General features: G+C 40.9%; 2 protein-coding genes and 1 long non-coding RNA gene across 3 annotated transcripts; 2 read left to right on the forward strand and 1 right to left on the reverse strand.

Annotated features, from left to right (window-relative positions):
* The first annotated feature begins 1,954 nt into the window (after window positions 1-1,954).
* LOC117765217 (vascular cell adhesion protein 1-like) lies at window positions 1,955-22,869 on the forward strand. Its single transcript, XM_034591555.1, has 6 exons — window positions 1,955-2,039; window positions 19,107-19,245; window positions 19,901-20,167; window positions 20,492-20,824; window positions 21,350-21,607; window positions 22,415-22,869. The coding sequence occupies exons 2-6, from the start codon at window positions 19,173-19,175 to the stop codon at window positions 22,573-22,575; spliced, it is 1,092 nt and encodes a 363-aa protein (XP_034447446.1). The 5' UTR covers window positions 1,955-2,039; window positions 19,107-19,172; the 3' UTR covers window positions 22,576-22,869.
* LOC117765232 (intercellular adhesion molecule 1-like) lies at window positions 2,061-14,970 on the forward strand. The gene is made up of 6 exons (XM_034591591.1): window positions 2,061-2,142; window positions 10,512-10,778; window positions 10,963-11,295; window positions 11,821-12,078; window positions 14,686-14,770; window positions 14,813-14,970. The coding sequence occupies exons 1-6, from the start codon at window positions 2,070-2,072 to the stop codon at window positions 14,844-14,846; spliced, it is 1,050 nt and encodes a 349-aa protein (XP_034447482.1). The 5' UTR covers window positions 2,061-2,069; the 3' UTR covers window positions 14,847-14,970.
* Window positions 15,446-23,903, reverse strand: LOC117765256. The gene is made up of 2 exons (XR_004614538.1): window positions 23,869-23,903; window positions 15,446-15,691 (listed from the first exon to the last, which is right to left on the reverse strand). It is a non-coding gene; the product is annotated as an uncharacterized LOC117765256 (long non-coding RNA).
* Between the last annotated feature and the right edge of the window lie 316 nt (window positions 23,904-24,219).

The following is a 24,219-nucleotide window of genomic DNA, read 5'->3' on the forward strand; positions in this document are numbered from 1 at the left end:
ACCAGTGAGGATGTGCCTGACCCTAGCGTAATAATGTTAGTTAGTTGTCTCTATATGAATCCATTCATGACACAAAATGACTCGAGTGAAACTGATCTGACTTAAATGATCTGATTATTTTACAACCGTAGACCATACAACAATTGACAGTCTGAAATAAAAGATATCAAACTGAACAAATTTAACTTTTAACATTCTTTAGTTTTCAACATGATTCTAAGCTGACTTCATGTTATCATTTGATGCAGTGTTAACCTTTAAACTCTGATGTTGGACAACATACTGCAAATGTGAAGAGGAAACATCGGACATTAGCTTTAGAGAACAAACAAATTCAGATTAAATCCTGTAATTCCACAGGCAGACACTGGTTATTTCGTTGATTTACATTCACAAAAAGAGCCAATGAAATACGTTTATTTACATGGAAACATATCATTTTATAAGTTTTAGATCTTTTTCAGAAAGGCACTTGATCAAATTCTTGTTGCAAATTATCAACAAGATTAAGGAAAATTCTATTTGGTAAAAGGCACATAAAAAAAAAAAAACACACGAGGAAAAGACATGGAGGGTGTAAACAAACACGAACAGACCATTTTCAAACTTTGAATCACAGACAAAATGGCAATCACGACTCTATCCCAACACAGTGATGAAAAGTTGTATTTCTGATGATGGTTTAAGAACTTCAATGTAAAGTTAAAGGTGCGAGGAGTATTAAAGGGCCCTCGCTCCTTGGGGTCAGCACATGTTCAGCACAGCACATATAGGTGAAACAATGGATTCTACATCTAATCTACAAAACTTCTGCTTTGTAAATGCATTTTTACTTTGACGAACTTGTCCCAGGGCTTTCATCTGATCAACTTCAAATTGAGATGAGTGTCATCACAACAAGATGGAGATAAAAACTAACTCAAAGATCGATTTTTCGTCACACGGTGTGACTGTGGCATGGCATCAAAGTTTGATTACACGCCATCAAAACATGAGGTTCTGTACTTCGGACATACAAGGTCCAATCGACTCCAAACTAGACATCTAAGACAAGAATCCCGGCCTGATGACATCTACACAGAAATCATTTCTTAAAATCACAGCGCCACCTGCTGGCTACAGGAAGTGCCATGTTTTATACTTTGATGCACTGCTCCTGGCTGCTTAACAATAAACAGCTCAAATGAGCTGAGACAAGTCATTGGACCATGGTCAGAATCGTGACATTTCCTCAAACCGTGTAAACATTGCGGTGGGGCGAAGGATCATCCTTCGCCAAAGGACACGATGTTGTCATAACTCCAGTGTGCATAGTCCTATCACTGCCAAACATCTGTCTCATGATTAGAGTCCAAGCCTGAACAGCTCTGTGTCAATATTTCCTCAGTGTCATAGCGCCACCTACTGGTAACAGGAAGTAAGCTTTGTTTTACAACTATCATTCGATTTACATAACATTTTCACAGTGTGATGTGCAATTGATAGCGTGGACCGTAATGAGCAATTAGCAGGCAAGGATCGACATCGCTCGACGGACGCAGGAAGTGAAGCGTTTGTCCTTGCCGCAGTGCGCAAAACACATGCAACGCGGAGACGTGCGCTTGGTCATTGATCGCTCTCTCCACTAACCGCAGCAGGCTTCAAAATGCCTGTGCTCGGGCCCGTTAGTGCTACAACGTAGCCCTAGTTTTTCATTGTTTTCACTGAAATGTATCTCTGTCTCTTCTGATGAGATATCATGTGAGTATTTCCCACAGAGCGTCCCGGAGCCATTATCACTGTAAACCAGAGATAACTTGTTTCACCGGCTGTTTGGTTCTTCTCTGTGGGTTTAAAGACTTGCCCTGGCATGACAGGGAGGAACCAGGAGATAAGAGGAGTCTGCAGTTTGGCTTCCGCGCGTCTCTTGAACTATGTTTCGTTTTCAAGAAGCTGTCTCCTCCTCCTCCTCCTCCTCCTCCTCCTCCTCTACACACACACACACACACACACACTCGATCTAAAGTTAAAGGGAGAGAGAACGAGGACTCGTTTAGTTAATAAAGCTTTTTTCGGTCCGAACACGAGCCATGTTTTCCCGCTACTTGCTGGTGATCGTCTCTCTGGTGGATTTCCTGTCTGACTTCCATGTGTCCTGCTGTGGTGAGTCTGATATTTATAGACATGTCGTTCATCATCAGATATAGTTATAGTGTTCTTTATACTTTTACATATATATGTCTCTGTATGTATGTGTGTGTGAGTGTGAGTGTGTGTGTCTGTGTATCCGTGTATCTGTGTATGCGTGTCGCTGTGTATCTATGCATCTGTGCACTGTAAGCCCGGATAAGTAGAGTTTACTTAGAAAATTAGAGGAAATAGGTTGCCCTAAAATATTTTAGTAATGGAATGTTGTGCCATAATGCATTAAACGTGATACCATAAAATGGTGTGCCTTTCGGCATTCAATAAATTTGGTTATCAAAATAAAATATAAAATATAAATATTTTATTATTAATATTAAATAATAACTTTAATTGATTAAAGTTACCTCGGGGCTCCACCCTTCAAAGGAAGGGAAAAGATAGCTAATTTATTGATTAAGTCTCATAAAGGTTCTAACTACAAATTTGGAACTCTGATTAACAATTAAATTAATAACTATAACCAAATTTACCACATAGATAGTTAGCTAAGTTGAAGGATATGGAGTTCTTGACAGTGTAGAGGTTGGCAAAATTCACTTAATGAAAAAACATTTGTGAAAGAAAAACATTTATTATGAATATAATAAAGTATAAAAACACAAATTACTAACGGTCTAATTGCTAAACAAAGATAGGTATGTGTGTATGTCTGTGTGAGTCAGCGTGCTTTCAAGATGGTCGCTGGCCAAAGAGATAACACCCTCCCCCCCCTATTGGAATGTTTACGACCTGTAGAGATAATGAGGTGAAGAGTTATGCGTGTGTCTGTGTGTGTGCCAAATTAGAGAAAGTTACTAGATTGGATGCAACGAAAGACTGTGAAGAGCATAACAGACTAACATTACTTTCTCAATAACTTGTACCCAAAATATCACAACACCACAAATCAAACTTATAAACTTCACACAGAATCGAATAAACAGTCTTGCTTAGCCTAGTATAATTATTAAGCCCAGTTGTGTTACCCGTCCGTAGAAAGGGGAAAAAGGAAGTTGCTGTGCAGTTCGCAGTTTTGTGAAGTCTTGCTGGTTTCGGTTGAGCTGTGTAGCTCAGTTGCTGGCTGAAGTTTGCAAGCAGGACATCGAGTCGCTGCTAGGACGTTGGTAGAGCTTGGAGGGCGAGGAGGTTTCCTTGGTGAGATGAGCTGGAAGCTGCACCTTTGTGCTCCTCTCGAAGAGTTGGATGGGAAGAGAAGATGTGAGCTGGAGAAGAGGCTCAACAGCCTTCCCTCCTGTAGAAGGATTGTAGGAAGAGGCAGACGAGGCTCGACAGCCTTCTCTCCTTGGATGGAGTGTAGAAAGAGGAAGAAGAGTTGGATAAACTGGCTTATATTGGCCCGGTGACCTCACAGGTCATGGGGTCCAGAGTGACCAATGGGAGTTGAAACCTGTGTCCCTGGGGGGGTTTTCACACCTCTGATGCTCCCTGGGAGACTGAGTTCCGTGCTCTGGTTTTTTATGGCCCCTGGGAGACTGAGTCTTGGAGGAACATGCGGCTTCAGGCTCTTGACTGAACATGTAGGCCGAAGTGTGGTTTCACAAAGAACCATGGCCCAACATCCCCCCTTCGTTGTCAGGATCGCACCTGACGTGGGTTCCTGAGGGCGAACTTGAACATGTTTAGTCCAAAGCTGGAAAAGTCAATTGTCAGTTCATTTGGATTGTCACATCTGGGCATTTGTGTATACTATCTAGTTTGGCTAAGCAAGATTCAAATTAGACAAATAATTCAGATTACAATGACAGTACAATATGAATAACCTGTGCTCTTCACTAGGTTAGGGAGAAAAAGGAAAAAATAAGACATTGTAAATTGTAAGATACGATGCAGAGAGAGTGGCACGTACAATGATAAGGTCATTTTTGGAATGTCCAAGAGTTTTGTTCACTCATGGAATCCTACTCAATGTAGTACTCAGTCTGATCTGTTAGACTTAACAATTTTAATCTTCAGCAGGTTTTCCTGCGGAAGGTTGTCATTATTTTTCAAAGTCTCAAGATCCAAATGACTGTATCATTGTTTCTGTAATAATATGCTAATGTCCTAACATATGGACTTCATTATTATGAAATGAAAAGTAGTCGATCCAAACATATTTACAAAGTTGGCAGTGGTATATAAGTTCAATCAGAATTTAGGTTTTGAAGTTTGCTGCTGTTGCTAACAAAACAGTTTCCTATTAACTGCAAGAAACTTAATACTGACTGTCAGTACAGGGGTGAACTGTGTTGGTTATGGCCGTGAGAAGCGAGCTCTGGATCGCCTGTGTCGTGGCTCAGGGCCGTAACGCTCTGGGGAGCCAGAGTCCAGGAGGACTTCAGAGGCGCTGTCACTGTGTGCTCGGTCATAACCATATTTTAAACTGTACTCAGAGACGCTGTCGTCATCTTCTGAGCAGTGGTAAGTTGTCTGAGCCAGAATTTCAGAGTATGGCTTCCTACAGCTTCTACTGTGGGAATGCCTATCTCTGGGAAGTTGGCGGACATGGCGGATACGCTCTGTGTCCCTACGCTGCCTGTTTTCACCCCCCTTCGTTTTGTTTTGAGGGTGACGTTTTGAGGCAGCGGATGAATTTGGCACCGTGCTGTTTGTTTTGACGGGCTCGGTTGCACCTACTGTAGCCTTGAAAGTGATAACAGTTTCCCAAGCCACCTGTGTCATCTTCCTGATCTGCTGCATTGAAGGTTTTCCTTGCTGTGTCATCAGTACAACATGTGTGCGTATACATGGATGTAAGTTACGTAAGAACATGGACTTGAAGGTGGGATTTTCTTCTAGGCCTGGTGTGTTTTTTCCCTGAAAATAAACATGCCTCAAACATCGAAAATAATCTTTGGGATTTTCGCGACGTGAATGTTTAATTTGGGATGCTGTAACAATGGATGTTATCTCGTCAGCAGTAGAAGAGAATTCCTCGACTAGTGCTTGACGGAGCTCTGTGTATTTACTTGTGACACTGGAAGGAAGTGACTGAATTAACTTGTGAACAGCTGTAGAGCTGGTTTTTAACACGAGTCTAACCTTCTCTCTTTCTGTTGCATTTGGCACATCACTTAAGCTGAGATCTAGTTCTCTAAAGTAATTATCAATATTGTTATCACAGTTGTCTGGATCAAATTGTTCAATATCTTTAGCTAGAAACTCAAGCAAATCAAAGCGAGGACACTGTGAGGTCCGGGCACGTGCATCACCTGCTGCAGGTCTCTCTGGTTGAGGGGGGGGGGGTGCTAAAACATCTTGAAAGGTTGAAGTCCCCCCTTTGGAGAGTTGTGCACGGAAAAATGTGTCATGCATCAGTGGATGAGAAGCATATGAGGCACAATGTGTTCTTGAGGGTAAACTACATATGTCATCAATGTCAGTGTCAGAGTCAGGGAGATGGGAAGTTAGGAAGCTGTTACCTCTTCCTGTCAGTGGAGGATCAGGAGGTGACTTAATTCCCGAAGACTTGGGGTCGGATGGGATTCTGTCCCATCTTGGGAGTGAAGAGGGAGTTAACCGTACACTATCGGAGGAGTGTGAATCGGAATAACCAGAATCGCATTGGTTCAAAAACTGATGTGAGGCCGGGCCTTCTAATCTAAGTTTTAACAATTCCTCCTTGTGTGAATAGAGATCTGACTCTGCTGAGTGCAGGTCTTCTAAATAGTGCAGGGCTTTCTTACTAGCAGTTTGAACCTCCTGGAGGAGAAGAGCATTTTGCGCTCTTAGGGCATTTACCTCCTGTTCCATGGCTGCTTTGCTCTGACAGGCGAGGTTGATTTGCCTGTGGAAATTTAGAATCATGCATCTCAACAATGGACCCTTTGATGCTGTTTGTGCATCACACCTGTCATTAAGTAGAGAATCTATTTCTTTATTACACTCACTGAAGTTCAACTTAATGATGAATTCAGGATAGCCAGGGGTCAGGCTCTGTGCTAGGGAAGAAACAAACTGTTCTACACAGGGGTTCTCCATTGTTGGGTCTGAAATTGAAGGATTAGATTTACAAGTTTATAAATCAAAAAGCAGTGTGGTTGGCTTTGGTGTTGCACTGGCAGACACCTTGTAGTGTGGATTTGTTCGTACACTAGCCTAACCAAAACTATGGTGGGTTAAACAGTTCACCAAACTTTTAATCACTAACTGATATGCAGGGCAGTAACAGTTGGGGGTTATATAAATTCACAGGGCTGGAAGCACGCTGTGGCTCTTTCTCAGGTTCTCTTAATCCAACTTGGGCTGAAATGCTTGGCAGTAACAGCCAGGTACAAGCTCTGTTACATAGGGCCGGTGGCGCGCTATGTCTTAATTCAAAAGCACTTAACAGTTACAGGAAATTTCACAGCTTGACCAGTTAACATTGAATATGTGATATTCAAATGTTAAAAGAAATTCTTAAAATTTCAACAACGAATATTCAACTGGAGTTATTAGCAACGATAGCAATCTTTTAGCGTAACACTATGAGGACCTAAAATGGTAGTTATGAATAATTAATTATTAATAAACATTTAATTTATGAATAAATTAAATTTCACCACAATGCACTTGTTTGTAAATACGGTTGAATGTCTACTCCGGTGGCAGACTAGTGGAATTGAATTCAAACCTTTGGCTTGACTGAAAATTCCAAATTCCACTTATTTCTGGCGTTGGCCAAAAATGAAACCAAATTAATATTGCACAATTATGAATTTTTCAACTGTACTCTGCCTCACGCGGGGGGCACCATTTATGTTAGCCAAAAATGGAAGAGAAAAAAAAATGAATGTTGCATAATTATGAATTTTTGCCAACTGTACTCTGCCTCACACGGGACGCACCATTTATGTTGTGCCATAATGCATTAAATGTGATACCATAAAATGGTGTGCCTTTCGGCATTCAATAAATTTGGTTATCAAAATAAAATATAAAATATAAATATTTTATTATTAATATTAAATAATAACTTTAATTGATTAAAGTTACCTCGGGGCACCACCCTTCAAAGGAAGGGAAAATATAGCCAATTTATTGAATAAAGTCTCATAAAGGTTCTAACTACAAATTTGGAACTCTGATTAACAATTAAATTAATAACTATAACCAAATTTACCACATAGATAGTTAGCTAAGTTGAAGGATATGGAGTTCTTGACAGTGTAGAGGTTGGCAAAATTCACTTATGCAACATTAATGAAAAAACATTTGTGAAAGAAAAACATTTATTATGAATATAATAAAGTATAAAAACACAAATTACTAACGGTGTACTTACTAAACAAAGATAGGTATGTGTGTGTGTCTGTGTGAGTCAGCATGCTTTCAAGATGGTCGCTGGCCAAAGAGATAACACCCTCCCCCCCCTATTGGAATGTTTACGACCTGTAGAGCTAATGAGGTGAAGAGTTATGCGTGTGTCTGTGTGTGTGTGTGCCAAATTAGAGAAAGTTACTAGATTGGATGCAATGAAAGACTGTGAAGAGCATAACAGACTAACATTACTTTCTCAATAACTTGTACCCAAAATATCACAACACCACAAATCAAACTTATAAACATCACACAGAATCGAATAAACAGTCTTGCTTAGCCTAGTATAATTATTAAGCCCAGTTGTGTTACCCGTCCGTAGAAAGGGGAAAAAGGAAGTTGCTGTGCAGTTCGCAGTTTTGTGTCGTCTTGCTGGTTTCGGTTGAGCTGTGTAGCTCAGTTGCTGGCTGAAGTTTGCAAGCAGGACATCGAGTCGCTGCTAGGACGTTGGTAGAGCTTGGAGGGCGAGGAGGTTTCCTTGGTGAGATGAGCTGGAAGCTGCACCTTTGTGCTCCTCTCGAAGAGTTGGATGGGAAGAGAAGATGTGAGCTGGAGAAGAGGCTCAACAGCCTTCCCTCCTGTAGAAGGATTGTAGGAAGAGGCAGACGAGGCTCGACAGCCTTCTCTCCTTGGAGGGAGTGTAGAAAGAGGAAGAAGAGTTTGATGAACTGGCTTATATTGGCCCGGTGACCTCACAGGTCATGGGGTCCAGAGTGACCAATGGGAGTTGAAACCTGTGTCCCTGGGGGGGTTTTCACACCTCTGATGCTCCCTGGGAGACTGAGTTCCGTGCTCTGGTTTTTGATGGCCCCTGGGAGACTGAGTCTTGGAGGAACATGCGGCTTCAGGCTCTTGACTGAACATGTAGGCCGAAGTGTGGTTTCACAAAGAACCATGGTCCAACAGGAACATGAAAACTTGAGTTGATTTAACTTAAAAGCTTTAAAGGCTAGCATTGTTATTTTAAGTTCAATACACTAAATGCCAAATTTAGAACTTAAAAACAGTTGTAGTCAGTAGTTTTATATACTTAAAATATTTGGGAAAATAGGCCTGAAAATGTTAAGTTGTGTGCAATGAAAAATGAGTTGATTTAACTTGAAATCAGTTGTAATATCAAATACTCTGCCTTATTACTCTACTTAGTTTTGTTAAGTTAAAGTGAGACATTTTTCCTTTTCTTTTATAATTTGTTAAACTAGAATAAAAAAAATGAAATGACAAAAATGCATAATTTTTCAGTTTTATTTGTTTGATCATACAATATGAAAATCAAGGCACATTATACCAGTTTTTAGACAACTTGTGAATGAGTGTTCTTCATATACTTTGGGTAATCGAGGTGCAGGGCATAAATTAGGCCAAAAAGAAGGCAGAAGGCCTGAGGTACGTTTGCCAGGTTGTCCATCACCACGCTCCCTTCCAAGATGATCCCTACTGTGGATGGGTTGAGTTGAGGATTGTCTTCATCCATGCAGAGGATTCCCACTGCAGTTTGACTGTATGATCCGTTCTCATTTACATCCTAACAGAGCAAGAAACAAATGGACAAGCAGAGGACATAATTATGCAACCTAGATTATGTAGATTATTATGAAAAGTGTTGCACAACATAAACAGCACAGACAGTAACTGATTAAACTGACTTCACACACCTTATGTGTTTTTTGTTGCTAGTCAGCTCAGGCAAGTTTACCCACTTTCAGTCCCAGTCATACTGAAAAGATGTCAAATACTGCTCCCAGAAATTTACTCGAACTCCTTAACAAGCACACTCAGAACTCCTCACTTAAAAACAATTTAAGTCAAATATAGAAGGACTAATAGGACTTAAATTTCTGGGAGCAGTTTTTCCACATCTTTTAAGCATGATGGAGACTAAAAGCAGCACTGCAAATTGTTTAGCCAAATTGGAAGTCCAAGTCTGATGCTATTCAAATGATTAAAAAAATTTGTAGCAGTCTTCAACAATGGCTTAAAATGAAAAAAACTGTGCCTCTCAAACATTTAAAACAAATTAAGTTACTTATAGAGTAGTTCCTGAAGAATGCAGTATGAGGCACCCGATATCTGTTGGCTCATTGACCTGGAAGATAGTGGACGTAGAATACAACAATAAAACACAGTTTGTTAAGGATAGTCACGTTTTTAGCATTTAATATCTGCATATTCTACATTTTTTAAACACCTTACTGCATTTTCAAAAAACGTGGTCATTGATAAAAGTTTGCATTGCTCATAGAGTAATTAATTGTTTTGTTTAAATAATGCTCTGTGAACCTGTAACTGTTTGTTTGACAGGAAAATATTAACTTTTGAGAAATATAATGAAATTACTTAAGGGGTGATACAATTTGGTGTGTCATTCATTTATCCACAAAACTCTTAATATTAGCATTATTAATAAGTCATTAATAGTTAATATTTAATTTCAATTAGTAAAGTATTCTGAATACTGCAGCTTCTCCTTGATATAAAGATGTGTGGTCATGAAATAAAAAACTCAAGTTTATACAACCAAAACTTAACAATTTTTGTATGTTTCACTTAAAAGTTATAGTTAATAGCATTACTAACAAATGTAAGTATATTCTACTTCAAATTAGTAGAATATACTTACATTTGATAGTAATGGTATCATACTAAAAATTTTTGTGTACATTCAAATTAAATGTTCCAGTTCATTAGTTGTCCGGGCTTACAGTGTGTGTGTGTGTGTGAGAATAAAGTAATAATAATACATTTTTGATAATAAACAACTTAGCCTATTGATATTGTATGTTGAAGTTGTTAAAAGAAAAAGTCTAGAATGGAGTAAGAGCATTATTAGTTGAAAACAAACAAACACACACAAACACACACATCTTTCAATATGAATATGTAAAGTAGTGCAAATGCGATAGACAGTATATTATGTACAGTGTGTGATAAGGTGAAGTATACAATTGAATGAACCACCGTTAAAAGATACAGTTCAACTCTAGATAAGTGTGTTTCTTCAGTGTCTCACAGGCTTTCATGGTGAATCTGAATTCTTTTTACAGATGAAAGCTGTACAAACAGAACAGTGTTCACTCCGTCCAGCCTGGTGGTGAAGCACGGCGACCCGACCTCTGCCATCTGCTCTCTGTGCCCGTCGTGCCCAGAGGACATTTTCAATTTGGAAAAATCTGTTGGATCCAATGTGAAAAATGGAAGCACAATTACATGGACGGTTGACAAAATGATGGAGTGGGAAACGACTCCATTGTGTTACTATACTAAAGCTGATGGTCACCAGTGTTGCACTCCGCTGAACGTTACCGTGTACAGTAAGTTCACTTCTATTTGTAAGATTTATACTCTCTCTCTCTCTGTCCGTCAATTCTATCTGTCTGTCTGTCTGTCTGTCTGTCTGTCTGTCTGTCTGTCTGTCTGTCTGTCTGTCTATCTATCTATCCATCCATCCCTTCTATCTATCTATCCATCCATCCATCTATTTGTCTGTCTCCACAGAGTCTCCAGACCTGGTCTCCGTCAGCTTTATGAATCACTCCGGGCCGTTGTTCTTGTCCCGTGACTACACTCTGCAGTGCGAGGTGCAGAACGTGGCTCCGGTCAGAAGTGTCCACGTGACCTTCTTCAGAGGTCAGACAGAACTGGGCCAGAAACAGTACTTGAGTAAACCACAGAAGGAACCAGTGACTGAGGTCTTCACTCTGAGCATCTCCACCACTAAAGAAGATCATGGAGCTCAGTACTGGTGTCAAGCAAAGCTGGAGCTGGGACCTGATGGACCACAGACCCCTCCGATGGTTGCGTCGAAAGACGTGACCGCTACTGTCTACTGTGAGTCTGATAACAAACCTGTGACACTCAACTCCTCCAAAATGTCTCTGTTTAGTCATCAAGCTGCCGTCCTGTGGAGTCACGGATGTGAAATGGGTCTATATGAGGGTAATAATGACCTGTTTTCATCCCTGTACGTTTGTTAGTTGGTTCGATTTGTTGGAAGCAGGATTACGCTAAATCTAGCAAATGGATTACCACGAAACTTGGTGGCAGGATGTGGTAACCCATAGAGATCTGGTGCAGATCCAGGAATTGTTTCATCACTTCCTTTAACATTGTGAGATAGAAGATGTTTACGAATTTCCAAAATAATTATTCATGGATCTTTAAAAAGGAGCTAGAATGTGTGGCTGGGAAACTGGATGGATGCTAGATTAGACCGAAAAGGGGTCTAGAAGCTACAAGGGGAGTAAATTGAACCAGAGATTTGTCAGGTGTTCATAAACACAGCTCCAGATCAGAGTCGGTTTCCATCTGCAGCACCGGGTCGATTCATTGGTTGTTTGTATTTCTCCCACACAGATAAGCCTCAGCAGCTGGCGCCATCACGTCCAGATGTGATCACCCTCACACAAGGAGATCCTCTAGAGCTGGACTGCACGGCCGTGGGGAACCCCAGCCCCTCGTACACCTGGACATCCCTGCCAGATGGCGTCCCCCCGTCCAACAGCAGCGTCCTCACTATCCAGTCTGTGGCTTCTGGGCATGAGGGGCAGTACACCTGCTCGGTCAGCAACGACGTGGGCACAAACACTGTGACGTTCAGGGTGGCTGTCAAACGTGAGTTGTTCATTCCCAGTCCAGTTCCTTCGTTACAGCTGCTGTCAGACATGCACTGAACTTCAGATGTTCCTCTGGAATTATCCGGCCGGCCCTGTAGTAAAAACTCCTGAGAATGTCCAAGCGAGTCCATGTGAGAACACAGCAGGTCAATGTCCGAAGAATTCGCTGCGAGCAAGTGGGTGTGTCAATGACATTTCGAATCTAACAAACAAACAAAAATTCAAAATCAATACAAATATCTCACGTACACACTTGGAAAGTGGACATTGGAAAAACTTTTGGTGATAACGACTGACGCTACCCAGACATTACAGATTTTTCCTATTTTGTGAACACGTCTGACTCAGACAATCTCCTGCTGCGTTTTGCCTACGTAAGAGGTCGAGGAAATGTCTGCACAGCAGTTTATGCTTCTGCAAACTTTTTATTTGACCTTCCAGGTAGAGAAGCTTTTGGTCACAGGCCCCTCTTCAGCCCCTCTTTTGTGCCTGAAACATTAGCTACAGTCCCTGGGAGGTAAAATAAAAAGTTTGTTGAAGCATCAACAGGTGCGCAGACATTTCTTTGGACATTCCGTCGCTTCTGTCCAGCAACTTATGATCAGAATTCCTTTATTAGGGCCCGAGCACCTCCGGTGGGAGGATTTGTATTTCCCTTTTGGGGCTTTTTCAGGGCCTAGACATGCTCAAATTCTCACCAAAGTTTGCAGGAAATTCAAAACCCCAAAAAATATTTGTATTCTGGAGTAATTTGAAATGGGCGTGGCAAAATGGCTCAACAGCGCCATCTAAGGAAAAGCCCCTCAGTTAGCTTTCACCGATCTTCACAAAAATCTGTACACAGATGTATCATGACCAGACAAACAAAAAAGTCTCAAGGAGCATTATGATAAATGCAACAGGAAGCCCGCCACTTGGATGTATTCCTCGTCATCCACTGACCGCAACCATGTCAAACTGTGTCAAAAGGGTCTCAAGACATTGATAATGAAGGCATAAGGAGACTGTGGGTTTTCGTCAAACACCATATTAGTGGCGTGGCCTCAAAGTTCATCAACTTGCCGTGACACATGAAACAGCCCCCCCCCCCCTGCAGACATTCATATGGTTTTAAGGAATGGGCGTGGCAAAATAACTGAATAGCGCTCCCTAAAGTGCAGCCCCGGCACCACGATTGGCCGACATGTACAAAAATCGGGAGGGACATGTGTCTTTTCATGACAAACAAAAAAGTCTCTTGGATCGATATGCTAGACCAAACAGGAAGCCCGCCATTTTGGCTTTAGTGGCCATTTTGACCATTTTAGACATTTTTACTTTGACAAACTTGTCCCAGGGCTTTCATCAGACCAACTTCAAATTCTGTAAAAGGCCTCCAGCAAAATGGGGATATAAACTACCTCGGTATATATGATTTCAGCACACGGTGTGACCGTGGTGTGGCGTAAAGGTTTGATGATTCGCCAAAAAAGAGGGATTTATTATTACTCCTCTGTGCATTGTTCTATCAGCCTCAAACCTCATTCACACATTCACAGTCCCACCCTGATCAGATCCATGTGTCAATATTAACTTTGGGTCATAGCGCCACCTGCTGGCGACAGGAAGTGACATGTTTTATACTTTGATGCACTGCTCTTGGCTGCTTTACAATATACAGCTCTAAAGAGCTCAGTCAAGTCGTAGGACCATGGTCAGAATTGTGACATTTCCTCAAACTGTGTAAACATTGAGGTGCGAATCATTAAGGTTCATCCTTCGCCAAAGGAGACGATGTTGTCATAACTCCAGTGTGCATTGTCCTATCACCACCAAACTTCTGTCACATGATCAGAGTCCAAGCCTGAACGGCTCTATGTGTCAATATTTCCTCAGTGTCATAGCGCCACCTACTGATTCGCCATAAAACAGGAAGTACTTTGTAAATCCCCTCTGCATTATCCAACCGGCCCCCAAATACTGACCTATGCTCACAATCCTGACCTGAACAGCTCCATATATTAATATTAGTGCAGGGTCATGGCAAATTTTCACCGTGTGATCTGCAATTGATAGCGTGGACCGTAATGCGCAATTAGCAGGCAAGGATCGACGTCTCGTGATGGACGCAGGAAGTGAAGCGTTTATCCTTCCCGCGGAGGAGCGCAAAACGCATGCAACGCGGAGCCGTGTGCCCGCTCGTCGATCGCTCTCTCCACCAACCGCAACAGGTCCCAAGTTGCGTGTGCTCGGGCCCGTTCAGTGCTACAACGTAGCCCTAGTTGTAATTGTAAGCTATGCATACAACGAAATTAAAGGTAGTACTTCTCGTGGTGCATAAAAACAAACACAACCACACAACAACATCAAACAAACCACAACCGACTTAGAGTAGATATACTAAGAAAAACGAGGGCAGGCGCTACAGATCAAGTTTGGATGTGCATGCTTTATGCTTCATATGTGAAAGGAAGGATCCGGATAATGTCTGGGAAAAAAAATTCGGAGTTTCTCACTGTAATTGTGAAATGAAGAAGAAAGTTCATTGTGGCCGTGTTGATATTTTTTGACATGTTCTGATGTTGAATATTCTCTGTTCCTCTTCTCTCTTTACCCAACTCCGCAGCCTACATCAACCCGTACATAGTAGTTGCTGTTCTTGTGGCTATCGCCGGATCGATAGCAGTAGCCTTCTATTTCTACAAACGAAGGTGTGAGGGACATCACAACCTGGAGGATGTTTTCCGTTTTCCCAAACAACACGAGGCCGTACCCACTGTAGAGTGAGTCTGTGGGAAGGTGTGACAAGTGTGTGGAGAAGTTGTTTTGTGATACGCTGCAGAGTTGGCGTCGGACTCGTGGCCTGTGTGACATCTCTCTGGCTGTCATTTCCTGTCGTCTCTCTACTGACCTTATCTGATCAATCAATCAATCTGATGACATAAAATGCCCCAAATGAGTTCAGTCTCAACTTGTGTAACCTGAGTACTTCAAGGAAGTGTCTGTATCTCAGGTTTAACACATACTCATGGTTAAACATTGGTTTTAGGTCAATTTATACATTTCACTTCACAGACAAAAGCACATTGTTGGACAAAATTTGAAATATAATTCACATATTCTTTCACATTGAAGTTAGCAACTGTATTTGTATGACTTGTTAAAGTTAAGATGAACACAAACTGTATTTTGTGTACTACCCATGGAAGTCAATTTTTTATTTGGTGAAAGAAAGATCATCTCTCTCTTTTTCTTTATTCAGTGTATGTACACAAGAGTTAAAAATCCAGTGTAAATATGAAGCTAATTAAGTATTTGGTGGCTAAATGGGTCACTTGTTTTTTTTAAAGCCAGAGAGAGAATCCTTCGTTATTTTATATATTAAAATTGTTTAGTAATTGGAACTAATAATGTCTTAGTGTGTGTTAGTCTCTGTTCTGTCTGGAGCATCCAGCTCAAATCCATCTCTACTGAAGACATAACGCTGTTAAAGGAAGTCACAAATATACATACATATTTTAAAGTTCAGTAATTTGAACACAGTCCTTTTACCAAATATTACAAAATGACACTGCGTTGTGTAATCGAGCTCTCGTGGTTTTACTGTCATTTCAGTGGTTTAGAACAACATCCTGCCTCCTGATTTGTTACGCCCCTAGAAAAGGGGAACACAAAGAAATGAAGCGGACACGATGTTTGCTGGCTTAAAGTCCAAAGTGTAATTTCTGAATTTTACAGCAAATATCAAACACATCAGGAAAATCGGAACATGAAATATACAAAATAGAAAAATGCATATGTGGCATACCTGAATACACAGCATAATACACACATTGAACACCTCCACCACACAACACACACAGCGGCACGGGCGCTGCCAGCACATCTGGACCCTGCGCCGTCTGCGTGTGGCCACCCAGCAAGCATGGTGCATCGGGCCAGCTCCCTCATGTTCCAACTTTCTAAACCTACCAAGCAAAACCTCTGTCCGGACGAATACCCCACAACCAGCGCGCTCCCCACGACCTAGGAAACACAGCACGAGCGTGCAGCCCCCACATTACAACACCTGTCCTGACCTAGAGAAGGGGAAAAGAAAGACATGAAGCGGACACGGTGTTTTCTGGCTTCAAGTCCAAAGTGTAATGAACGAGCAGCCCCCTCTACTGTCCAAACCCGGAACACCAGTGTGATAACGACCCAAACTCCAGACCAAAGCAACAGACCGCAGACGTCACCGATAATTCAACCCCTGTAAACAGCACTAGAAAATGACACATCCACCACACACTCCCCTTCATCAAAGCCAACAGTAACATCAAATATCAATGTTTATAAGTAGTCAACAAGAGCAACAAGGGCAGATAATGCAACTGTTCCATTCTGCAATGGTCCACACATGTGGTCTACGTACAAACACTCAGCTTTCTCAACAGTCCATGAATGTATATAGTGTATATATATATATATATATATATATATGAGCTCTAGGCTTTGTCAAACAGTCCATGAGTGTATGAAAATGACACATCCACCACAGATTCATGTGCATTTTTAATTGTTGTTGTAAAACCAGTTTCAAGAAGGATTATATGTTTCATTAATGGTGAATGTAGAGTGTGGAAAGACGATTTTAGCTTCTGTAAGTAAATTAAAACGATTCAGATTGTTTGATAATGAGATAAATGTGAGACCCAAAAGTGAAAGTAATCTTTAAAAAATAAGTCTGCTGCCCTAAAGTGAAGCCAAAGCGTCTTGATCGCCACCTGGTGTCTGGCTGCAGTACAGGACCTCGCTACAGACTCTGGCTCCATATGTGCAAGATGGTGAAGTTCGTATCAGGGATATTTTTGGCTTCCTGTCTGGATAGTGAGAGTGAGTGAGTATTTATACACACTCTATTATCTTTATCCATGTAACTCATTTCCTGATTTTACTTTGAATTAGTCAAATAGTAAAACAGACAAACTACATGTATGTTTGTCATCGAATGTGCTGTTTTAACTGGCCCCGTCTTATTTTGGTCGTGTCACTGCAAAGAACTTTATAACTTTATTTAGAGTTGTGCTGTGTACAAAACATTTAATATTATAAGTGGAAGTTCTGACATTGAGCATTGCAGCGATGTGTTAAACCTCACGGAAACTTTGTGGGACCTCACAATAACCCACGTTTCCTGTCTGTATGCGCACGTGTTTTTGAGGGGCTATCTGAGGAGGTTAACGCTGTATGATTATGAACTTCACTAAAGAAATAATGAGTGTATTCTGTGAGATTACACATTTTATTGTAGTTTCCTGGAACAAGCCATCGTCTACTCAGAACACAAATATTGTCACAAAATTGTTAATGACTTTGTTGGTAAAACAAAAAGAGAAACTGAAGATAAAAAGGCAGGAAATGAAGGTGGAGATAAAAGATCAAATACTAAATGACTCCAGATGTAGTAACTACAGTTTACCTGCAGGTGTCACAGTAAATCTGTCACACATTAAACATCAACCTGCAGGTGTTACAGTTAAATCTGTCACCCATCAAACATCTGGACCTGCAGGTGTTACAGTTAAATCTGTCACCCATCAAACATCTGGACCTGCAGGTGTTACACTTAAATCTGTCACCCATCAAGCATCTGGACCTGCAGGTGTTACAGTTAAATCTGTCACCCATCAAACATCTGGACCTGCAGGTGTTACACTTAAATATGTCACCCATCAAGCATCTGGACCTGCAGGTGTTACAGTTAAATCTGTCACCCATCAAACATCTGGACCTGCAGGTGTTACACTTAAATATGTCACCTATCAAACATCTGGATCTCATTGATCATTTCATCTTGTTAATTTACTCATCGATGTGTTTAAAGATTATAGTGATTGAGCACCTTCCCTGAATGAGGAATGTTATTTTTGATTTTGATTTAAAACACAGAAAATATAAGAAATATTTCAAAAATACAAAAATTAATTAGAAATACATGAGGATGTGTTTATTTTATCTTTGAAATATTAAACAATTATTGTCATACAGACATTATTTTTATCAATGACCAGATCAACGCTGCCACCTATTGGTGTAAACAATTATGATTACATTCTTGAGAGGTGAGATAAAAACTTTAAAATAAAGTCCTGGACATTAACAGAGTATTGACTATAAGAAAACTGTGGATTTGTACTGGGAATCCTTTGAATTTTTATATTTAATCATCAACATGTGAATATTTATGATTTAATATCAGCATCACACCCAATGTCCAGAAACTTCATAAGGTTGGCTGAAATTTGGTGTTTTATTATTTATTAAACAAACCTGGTAAATTTGAAAGAAGCCACATTTTTTTTAAATGATTCAGGTTCTTTAGTTTTTCATTGTTTTCACTGAATTTTATCTCTGTCTCTTCTGATGAGAAAAACTTGAGTGAGAGCTGAAAATCTGTTCAGAGATTCCCACTAAAATGGATTTTCCAATCTTGTCATTTCTTCTGTCACAAGCTCCAAACCTCCTCTGACTCTCATTCTCTCGTTCTGCTGCTTGTTTGTTTAACTAGCTTGTGATGCTAATGGCAATATTGAGACTGAACACGCCTGAACCAAAGAACACGTGATTTCTGCCAGTTTAGATATCATGTGGGGGATTCCCACAGAGCGTCCCGGAGCCATTATCACTGTAAACTGGATATGATCAATTGTAAGGTCCCATCAGGGGTCTAGAAAGGTGCCGTTATCAATTTAATTGTCTTATTTTTCTTCTCATGATGATGATGATTATTATTTGATTCATATTCACATTATTAATTCATTCTTGGATGATGATGATGATGATGATGATGATGATGATGATGATTGAAACTGACTCAGTCCTGCTCTGGTGACATCACTGGGTTTTCCCTGAAGTTTCCACGCTTCTCTGAACTATTTTCAGTTTCGTTTTCAGGAAGCTGTCCCCTCCTCCTCCTCCTCCTCCCCCTCCACACACACACACACACACACACACACACTCGTTCCAAAGTAAAAGGGAAAGAGAACGAGGAGTCGTTTAGTTAATAAAGCTTTTTTCGGTCCGGATCAGATTGAGCGGACTTCTCCTCTGGTTCCTGCCCGAACACGAGCCATGTTTTCCCGCTACGTGCTGGTGATCGTCTCTCTGTTGGATTTCCTGTCGGACTTCCATGTGTCCTGCTGTGGTGAGTCTGATATTTATAGACATGTCGTTCGGTACAAGGTTCATGTTTTATATTTTCTATTCTCAGAGCGGATGAGAACAAACAGACACTAGAACATGTCTCGAGTCATCGTCGGATATAGTTATAGTGTTCTTTATACTTTTACATATATGTGTCTCTGTATGTACGTGTGTGTGTGTGCGTGTGTCTGTATGTGTGTGTGTGTGTGTGTGTGTTTGTGTGTGTGTGTGTGTGTCTGTAAATAAAGTAATAATAATAAAAAACTTAGCCCTTGATATTGTATGTTGAAGTTGTTAATAGAAGAAGTCTAGAATGGAGTAAGAGCATTATTAGTTGAACACACACACTTACTTTATTTACACACACACACACACACACACACACACACACACACACACACACACACACACACACACACACACACACACACACACACACACTCTTCAATATCTTCCACTATCTTCCACTATCTTCAATCTTTCAATATGAATATGTAAAGTAGTGCAAATGCGATAGACAGTATATTATGTACAGTGTGTGATAAGGTGAAGTATACAATTGAATGAACCACCGTTAAAAGATACAGTTCAACTCTAGATAACTGTTTCTTCAGTGTCTCACAGGCTTTCATGGTGAATCTGAATTCTTTTTACAGATGAAAGCTGTACAAACAGAACAGTGTTCACTCCGTCCAGCCTGGTGGTGAAGCACGGCGACCCGACCTCTGCCATCTGCTCTCTGTGCCCGTCGTGCCCAGATGACATTTTCAATTTGGAAAAATCTGTTGGATCCCACGTGAACAATGGAAGCACAATTACATGGACGGTTGACAAAATGATGGAGTGGAAAATGACTCCATTGTGTTACTATACTGAAGCTGATGGTCACCAGTGTTGCACTCCGCTGAACGTTACCGTGTACAGTAAGTTCACTTCTATTTGTAAGATTTATACTCTCTCTCTCTCTGTCCGTCAATTCTATCTGTCTGTCTATCTATCTATCTATCTGTCTATCTATCTATCTGTCTATCTGTCTATCTATCTATCTATCTATCTATCTATCTATCTATCTATCTATCTATCTGTCTATCTATCTATCTGTCTATCTGTCTATCTGTCACTCTGTCAATCTATCTATCTATCTATCTATCTATCTATCTATCTATCTATCTATCCATCCATCCATCCATCCATCCATCCCTTCTATCTATCTATCCATCCATCCATCTATTTGTCTGTCTCCACAGAGTCTCCAGACCTGGTCTCCGTCAGCTTTATGAATCACTCCGGGCCGTTGTTCGAGTCCCGTGACTACACTCTGCAGTGCGAGGTGCAGAACGTGGCTCCGGTCAGAAGTGTCCACGTGACCTTCTTCAGAGGTCAGACAGAACTGGGCCAGAAACAGTACTTGAGTAAACCACAGAAGGAACCAGTGACTGAGGTCTTCACTCTGAGCATCTCCACCACTAAAGAAGATGATGGAGCTCAGTACTGGTGTCAAGCAAAGCTGGAGCTGGGACCTGATGGACCACAGACCCCTCCGATGGTTGTGTCGAAAAACGTGACCGCTACTGTCTACTGTGAGTCTGATAACAAACCTGTGACACTCAACTCCTCCAAAATGTCTCTGTTTAGTCATCAAGCTGCCGTCCTGTGGAGTCACGGATGTGAAATGGGTCTATATGAGGGTAATAATGACCTGTTTTCATCCCTGTACGTTTGTTAGTTGGTTCGATTTGTTGGAAGCAGGATTACGCTAAATCTAGCAAATGGATTACCACGAAACTTGGTGGCAGGATGTGGTAACCCATAGAGATCTGATGCAGATCCAGGAATTGTTTCATCACTTCCTTTAACATTGTGAGATAGAAGATTTTTATGAATTTCCAAGATAATTATTCATGGATCTTTAAAAAGGAGCTAGAATGTGTGGCTGGGAAACTGGATGGATGCTAGATTAGACCGAAAAGGGGTCTAGAAGCTACAAGGGGAGTAAATTGAACCAGAGATTTGTCAGGTGTTCATAAACACAGCTCCAGATCAGAGTCGGTTTCCATCTGCAGCACCGGGTCGATTCATTGGTTGTTTGTGTTTCTCCCACACAGATAAGCCTCAGCAGCTGGCGCCATCACGTCCAGATGTGATCACCCTCACACAAGGAGATCCTCTAGAGCTGGACTGCACGGCCGTGGGGAACCCCAGCCCCTCGTACACCTGGACATCCCTGCCAGACGGCGTCCCCCCGTCCAACAGCAGAGTCCTCACCATCCAGTCTGTGGCTTCTGGGCATGAGGGGCAGTACACCTGCTCGGTCAGCAACGACGTGGGCACAAACACTGTGACGTTCAGGGTGGCTGTCAAACGTGAGTTGTTCATTCCCAGTCCAGTTCCTTCGTTACAGCTGCTGTCAGACATGCACTGAACTTCAGATGTTCCTCTGGAATTATCCGGCCGGCCCTGTAGTAAAAACTCCTGAGAATGTCCAAGCGAGTCCATGTGGGAACACAGCAGGTCAATGTCCGAAGAATTCCGCAAACTTTTTATTTGACCTTCCAGGTAGAGAAGCTTTTGGTCACAGGCCCCTCTTCAGCCCCTCTTTTGTGCCTGAAACATTAGCTACAGTCTCTGGGAGGTAAAATAAAAAGTTTGTTGAAGCATCAACAGGTGCGCAGACATTTCTTTGGACATTCCGTCGCTTCTGTCCAGCAACTAACGATCAGAATTCCTTTATTCTAATCGTAAGCTATGCATACAACGTAATCATAGGTACTACTTCTCGTGGTGCATAAAAACACACACAGCCACACAACAACATCAAACAAACAACAACCGACTTAGAGTAGATATACAAATAAAAACGAGTGCAGGCGCTACAGGTCAAGTTTGGATGTGCATGCTTTATGCTTCATATGTGAAAGGAAGGTTGCACCTAATGTCTGGAAACAATTATCTGAAAAAAAATTTCTGAGATCATGTCTGAATGTGTTTAATGTTAATCACCGGGAAGTGAGTCACGGGGAAAAAAAACCACATGACTGCTCTCACTTCTGCTTTCTCACTGTAATTGTGAACTGACTCTTACCCTTGTGAAATGAAGAAGGAAGTTCATTGTGTGTATTTTTTTTACATGGTCTGACGTTGAATATTCTCTGTTCCTCTTCTTTCTTTAGCCTACATCATCCCGTACATAGTAGTTGCTGCTGTTGTGGTTTTCACCGGATTGATAGCAGTAGCCATCTATTTCTACAAACAAGGCCGGATGGGACAGTACAACCTGAAGGATGTTTTCCCTTTTCACAAACAACACGAGGCCGTACCCACTGTAGAGTGAGTCTGTGGGAAGGTGTGACAAGTGTGTGGAGAAGTTGTTTTGTGATACGCTGCAGAGTTGGCGTCGGACTCGTGGCCTGTGTGACATCTCTCTGGCTGTCATTTCCTGTCGTCTCTCTACTGACCTTATCTGATGACATAAAATGCCCCAAATGAGTTCAGTCTCAACTTGTGTAACCTGAGTACTTCAAGGAAGTGTCTGTATCTCAGCTTTAACACATACTCATGGTTAAACATACACCAATTTATACATTTCACTACACAGACAAAAGCACATTGTTGGACAAAATTTGAAATATAATTCACATATTCTTTCACATTGAAGTTAGCAACTGTATTTGTATGACTTGTTAAAGTTAAGTTGAACACAAACTTTATTTTGTGTACTACCCATGGAAGTCAATTTTTAAGTTGGTGCAAGAAAGATCATCTCTCTCTTTTTCTTTATTCCAAATTAACAAGAGTTAACAAGAGTTTTTAACAAGAGTTAAAAATCCAGTGTAAATATGAAGCTAATTAAGTATTTGGTGGCTAAATGGGTCACTTGTTTTTTTTTAAAGCCAGAGAGAGAATCCTTGGTTATTTTAGATATTACAATTTTTTAGTAATTGGAACTAATAATGTCTTAGTGTGTGTTAGTCTCTGTTCTGTCTGGAGCATCCAGCTCAAATCCATCTCTACTGAAGACATAACGCTGTAAAATCAAGTCACAAATATACATACATATTTTAAAAAGTTCAGTAATTTGAACACAGTCCTTTTACCAAATATTACAAAATGACACCGCGTTGTGTGTGGTCTCCGAGGCCTCTGAGGACAGTTGCCTGCTTGCTTGCACAGCCTGGAGTCTGCGGAGCCCGTCTGGTGACATCTGGGAAAAAAATATTGCTTTGCCATGAGTTATAAAGTCTTGGGAACGAGTTATGAATCTGTTCTTTAATAACAAGACCTGGCGAAACTGAACAACAATGTTTTTTATTGACTATCAATTGCAAAAGTGTGTCCTCAGAATCAGTGCAGACAGTGAGTCAGTATAAAGCTCATGAATGAGGTTGCATCATGTGTTCAAGAGAAACGTTTCATCATCCAAGAGGCTTCCACGCTCCAAGTTTGCAAAAACAGATTCATAACTTGTGGCCAGGACTTATTATGTTTAATTTTTCCCCCCAAATGTCACCAGAGGGGTCGGTTGAGATAATAGTTAATTATTTGTTATACTCCGACTGATGTACAACCTTGAGTCGGTTTATCTGATGCTGCTTTTTTCATTGTCATTTCAGTGGTTTAGAGCAACATCCTGCCTCATGTTAATACATTTGCTTGTAGATTCATGTGCATTTTTAATTGTTGTTGTAAAACCAGTTTCAACTGCAGTTTCAAGAAGGATTATATGTTTCATTAATAGTGAATGTAGAGTGTGGAAAGACGATTTTAGCTTCTGTAAGTAAATTAAAACGGTTCAGATTGTTTGATAATAAGAATAGATGTGAGACCCAAAAGTGAAAGTAATCTTTAAAAAATATTCAGACTCTGGCTCCATATGTGCAAGATGGTGGTGTTTGTATCAGGGATATTTTTGGCTTCCTGTCTGGATAGTGAGAGTGAGTGAGTATTTATACACACTCTATTATCTTTATCCATGTAA

Source organism: Hippoglossus hippoglossus, chromosome 1 (assembly GCF_009819705.1).
Source record: "Hippoglossus hippoglossus isolate fHipHip1 chromosome 1, fHipHip1.pri, whole genome shotgun sequence".
In the NCBI taxonomy this organism is placed as follows: domain Eukaryota; kingdom Metazoa; phylum Chordata; class Actinopteri; order Pleuronectiformes; family Pleuronectidae; genus Hippoglossus; species Hippoglossus hippoglossus.

Excerpts from the sequence above, each read along its gene's own strand:
- LOC117765232 (XM_034591591.1), top strand. The coding sequence starts at position 2,070 with ATGTTTTCCCGCTACTTGCTGGTGATCGTCTCTCTGGTGGATTTCCTG. Across the intron at positions 11,296-11,820 it reads CGTGACCGCTACTGTCTACT|ATAAGCCTCAGCAGCTGGCG; the intron begins GTGAGTCTGATA and ends TCTCCCACACAG. Across the intron at positions 12,079-14,685 it reads GTTCAGGGTGGCTGTCAAAC|CCTACATCAACCCGTACATA; the intron begins GTGAGTTGTTCA and ends CCAACTCCGCAG.
- LOC117765217 (XM_034591555.1), top strand. The coding sequence starts at position 19,173 with ATGTTTTCCCGCTACGTGCTGGTGATCGTCTCTCTGTTGGATTTCCTG. Across the intron at positions 20,168-20,491 it reads GCTGAACGTTACCGTGTACA|AGTCTCCAGACCTGGTCTCC; the intron begins GTAAGTTCACTT and ends CTGTCTCCACAG. Across the intron at positions 21,608-22,414 it reads GTTCAGGGTGGCTGTCAAAC|CCTACATCATCCCGTACATA; the intron begins GTGAGTTGTTCA and ends TTCTTTCTTTAG.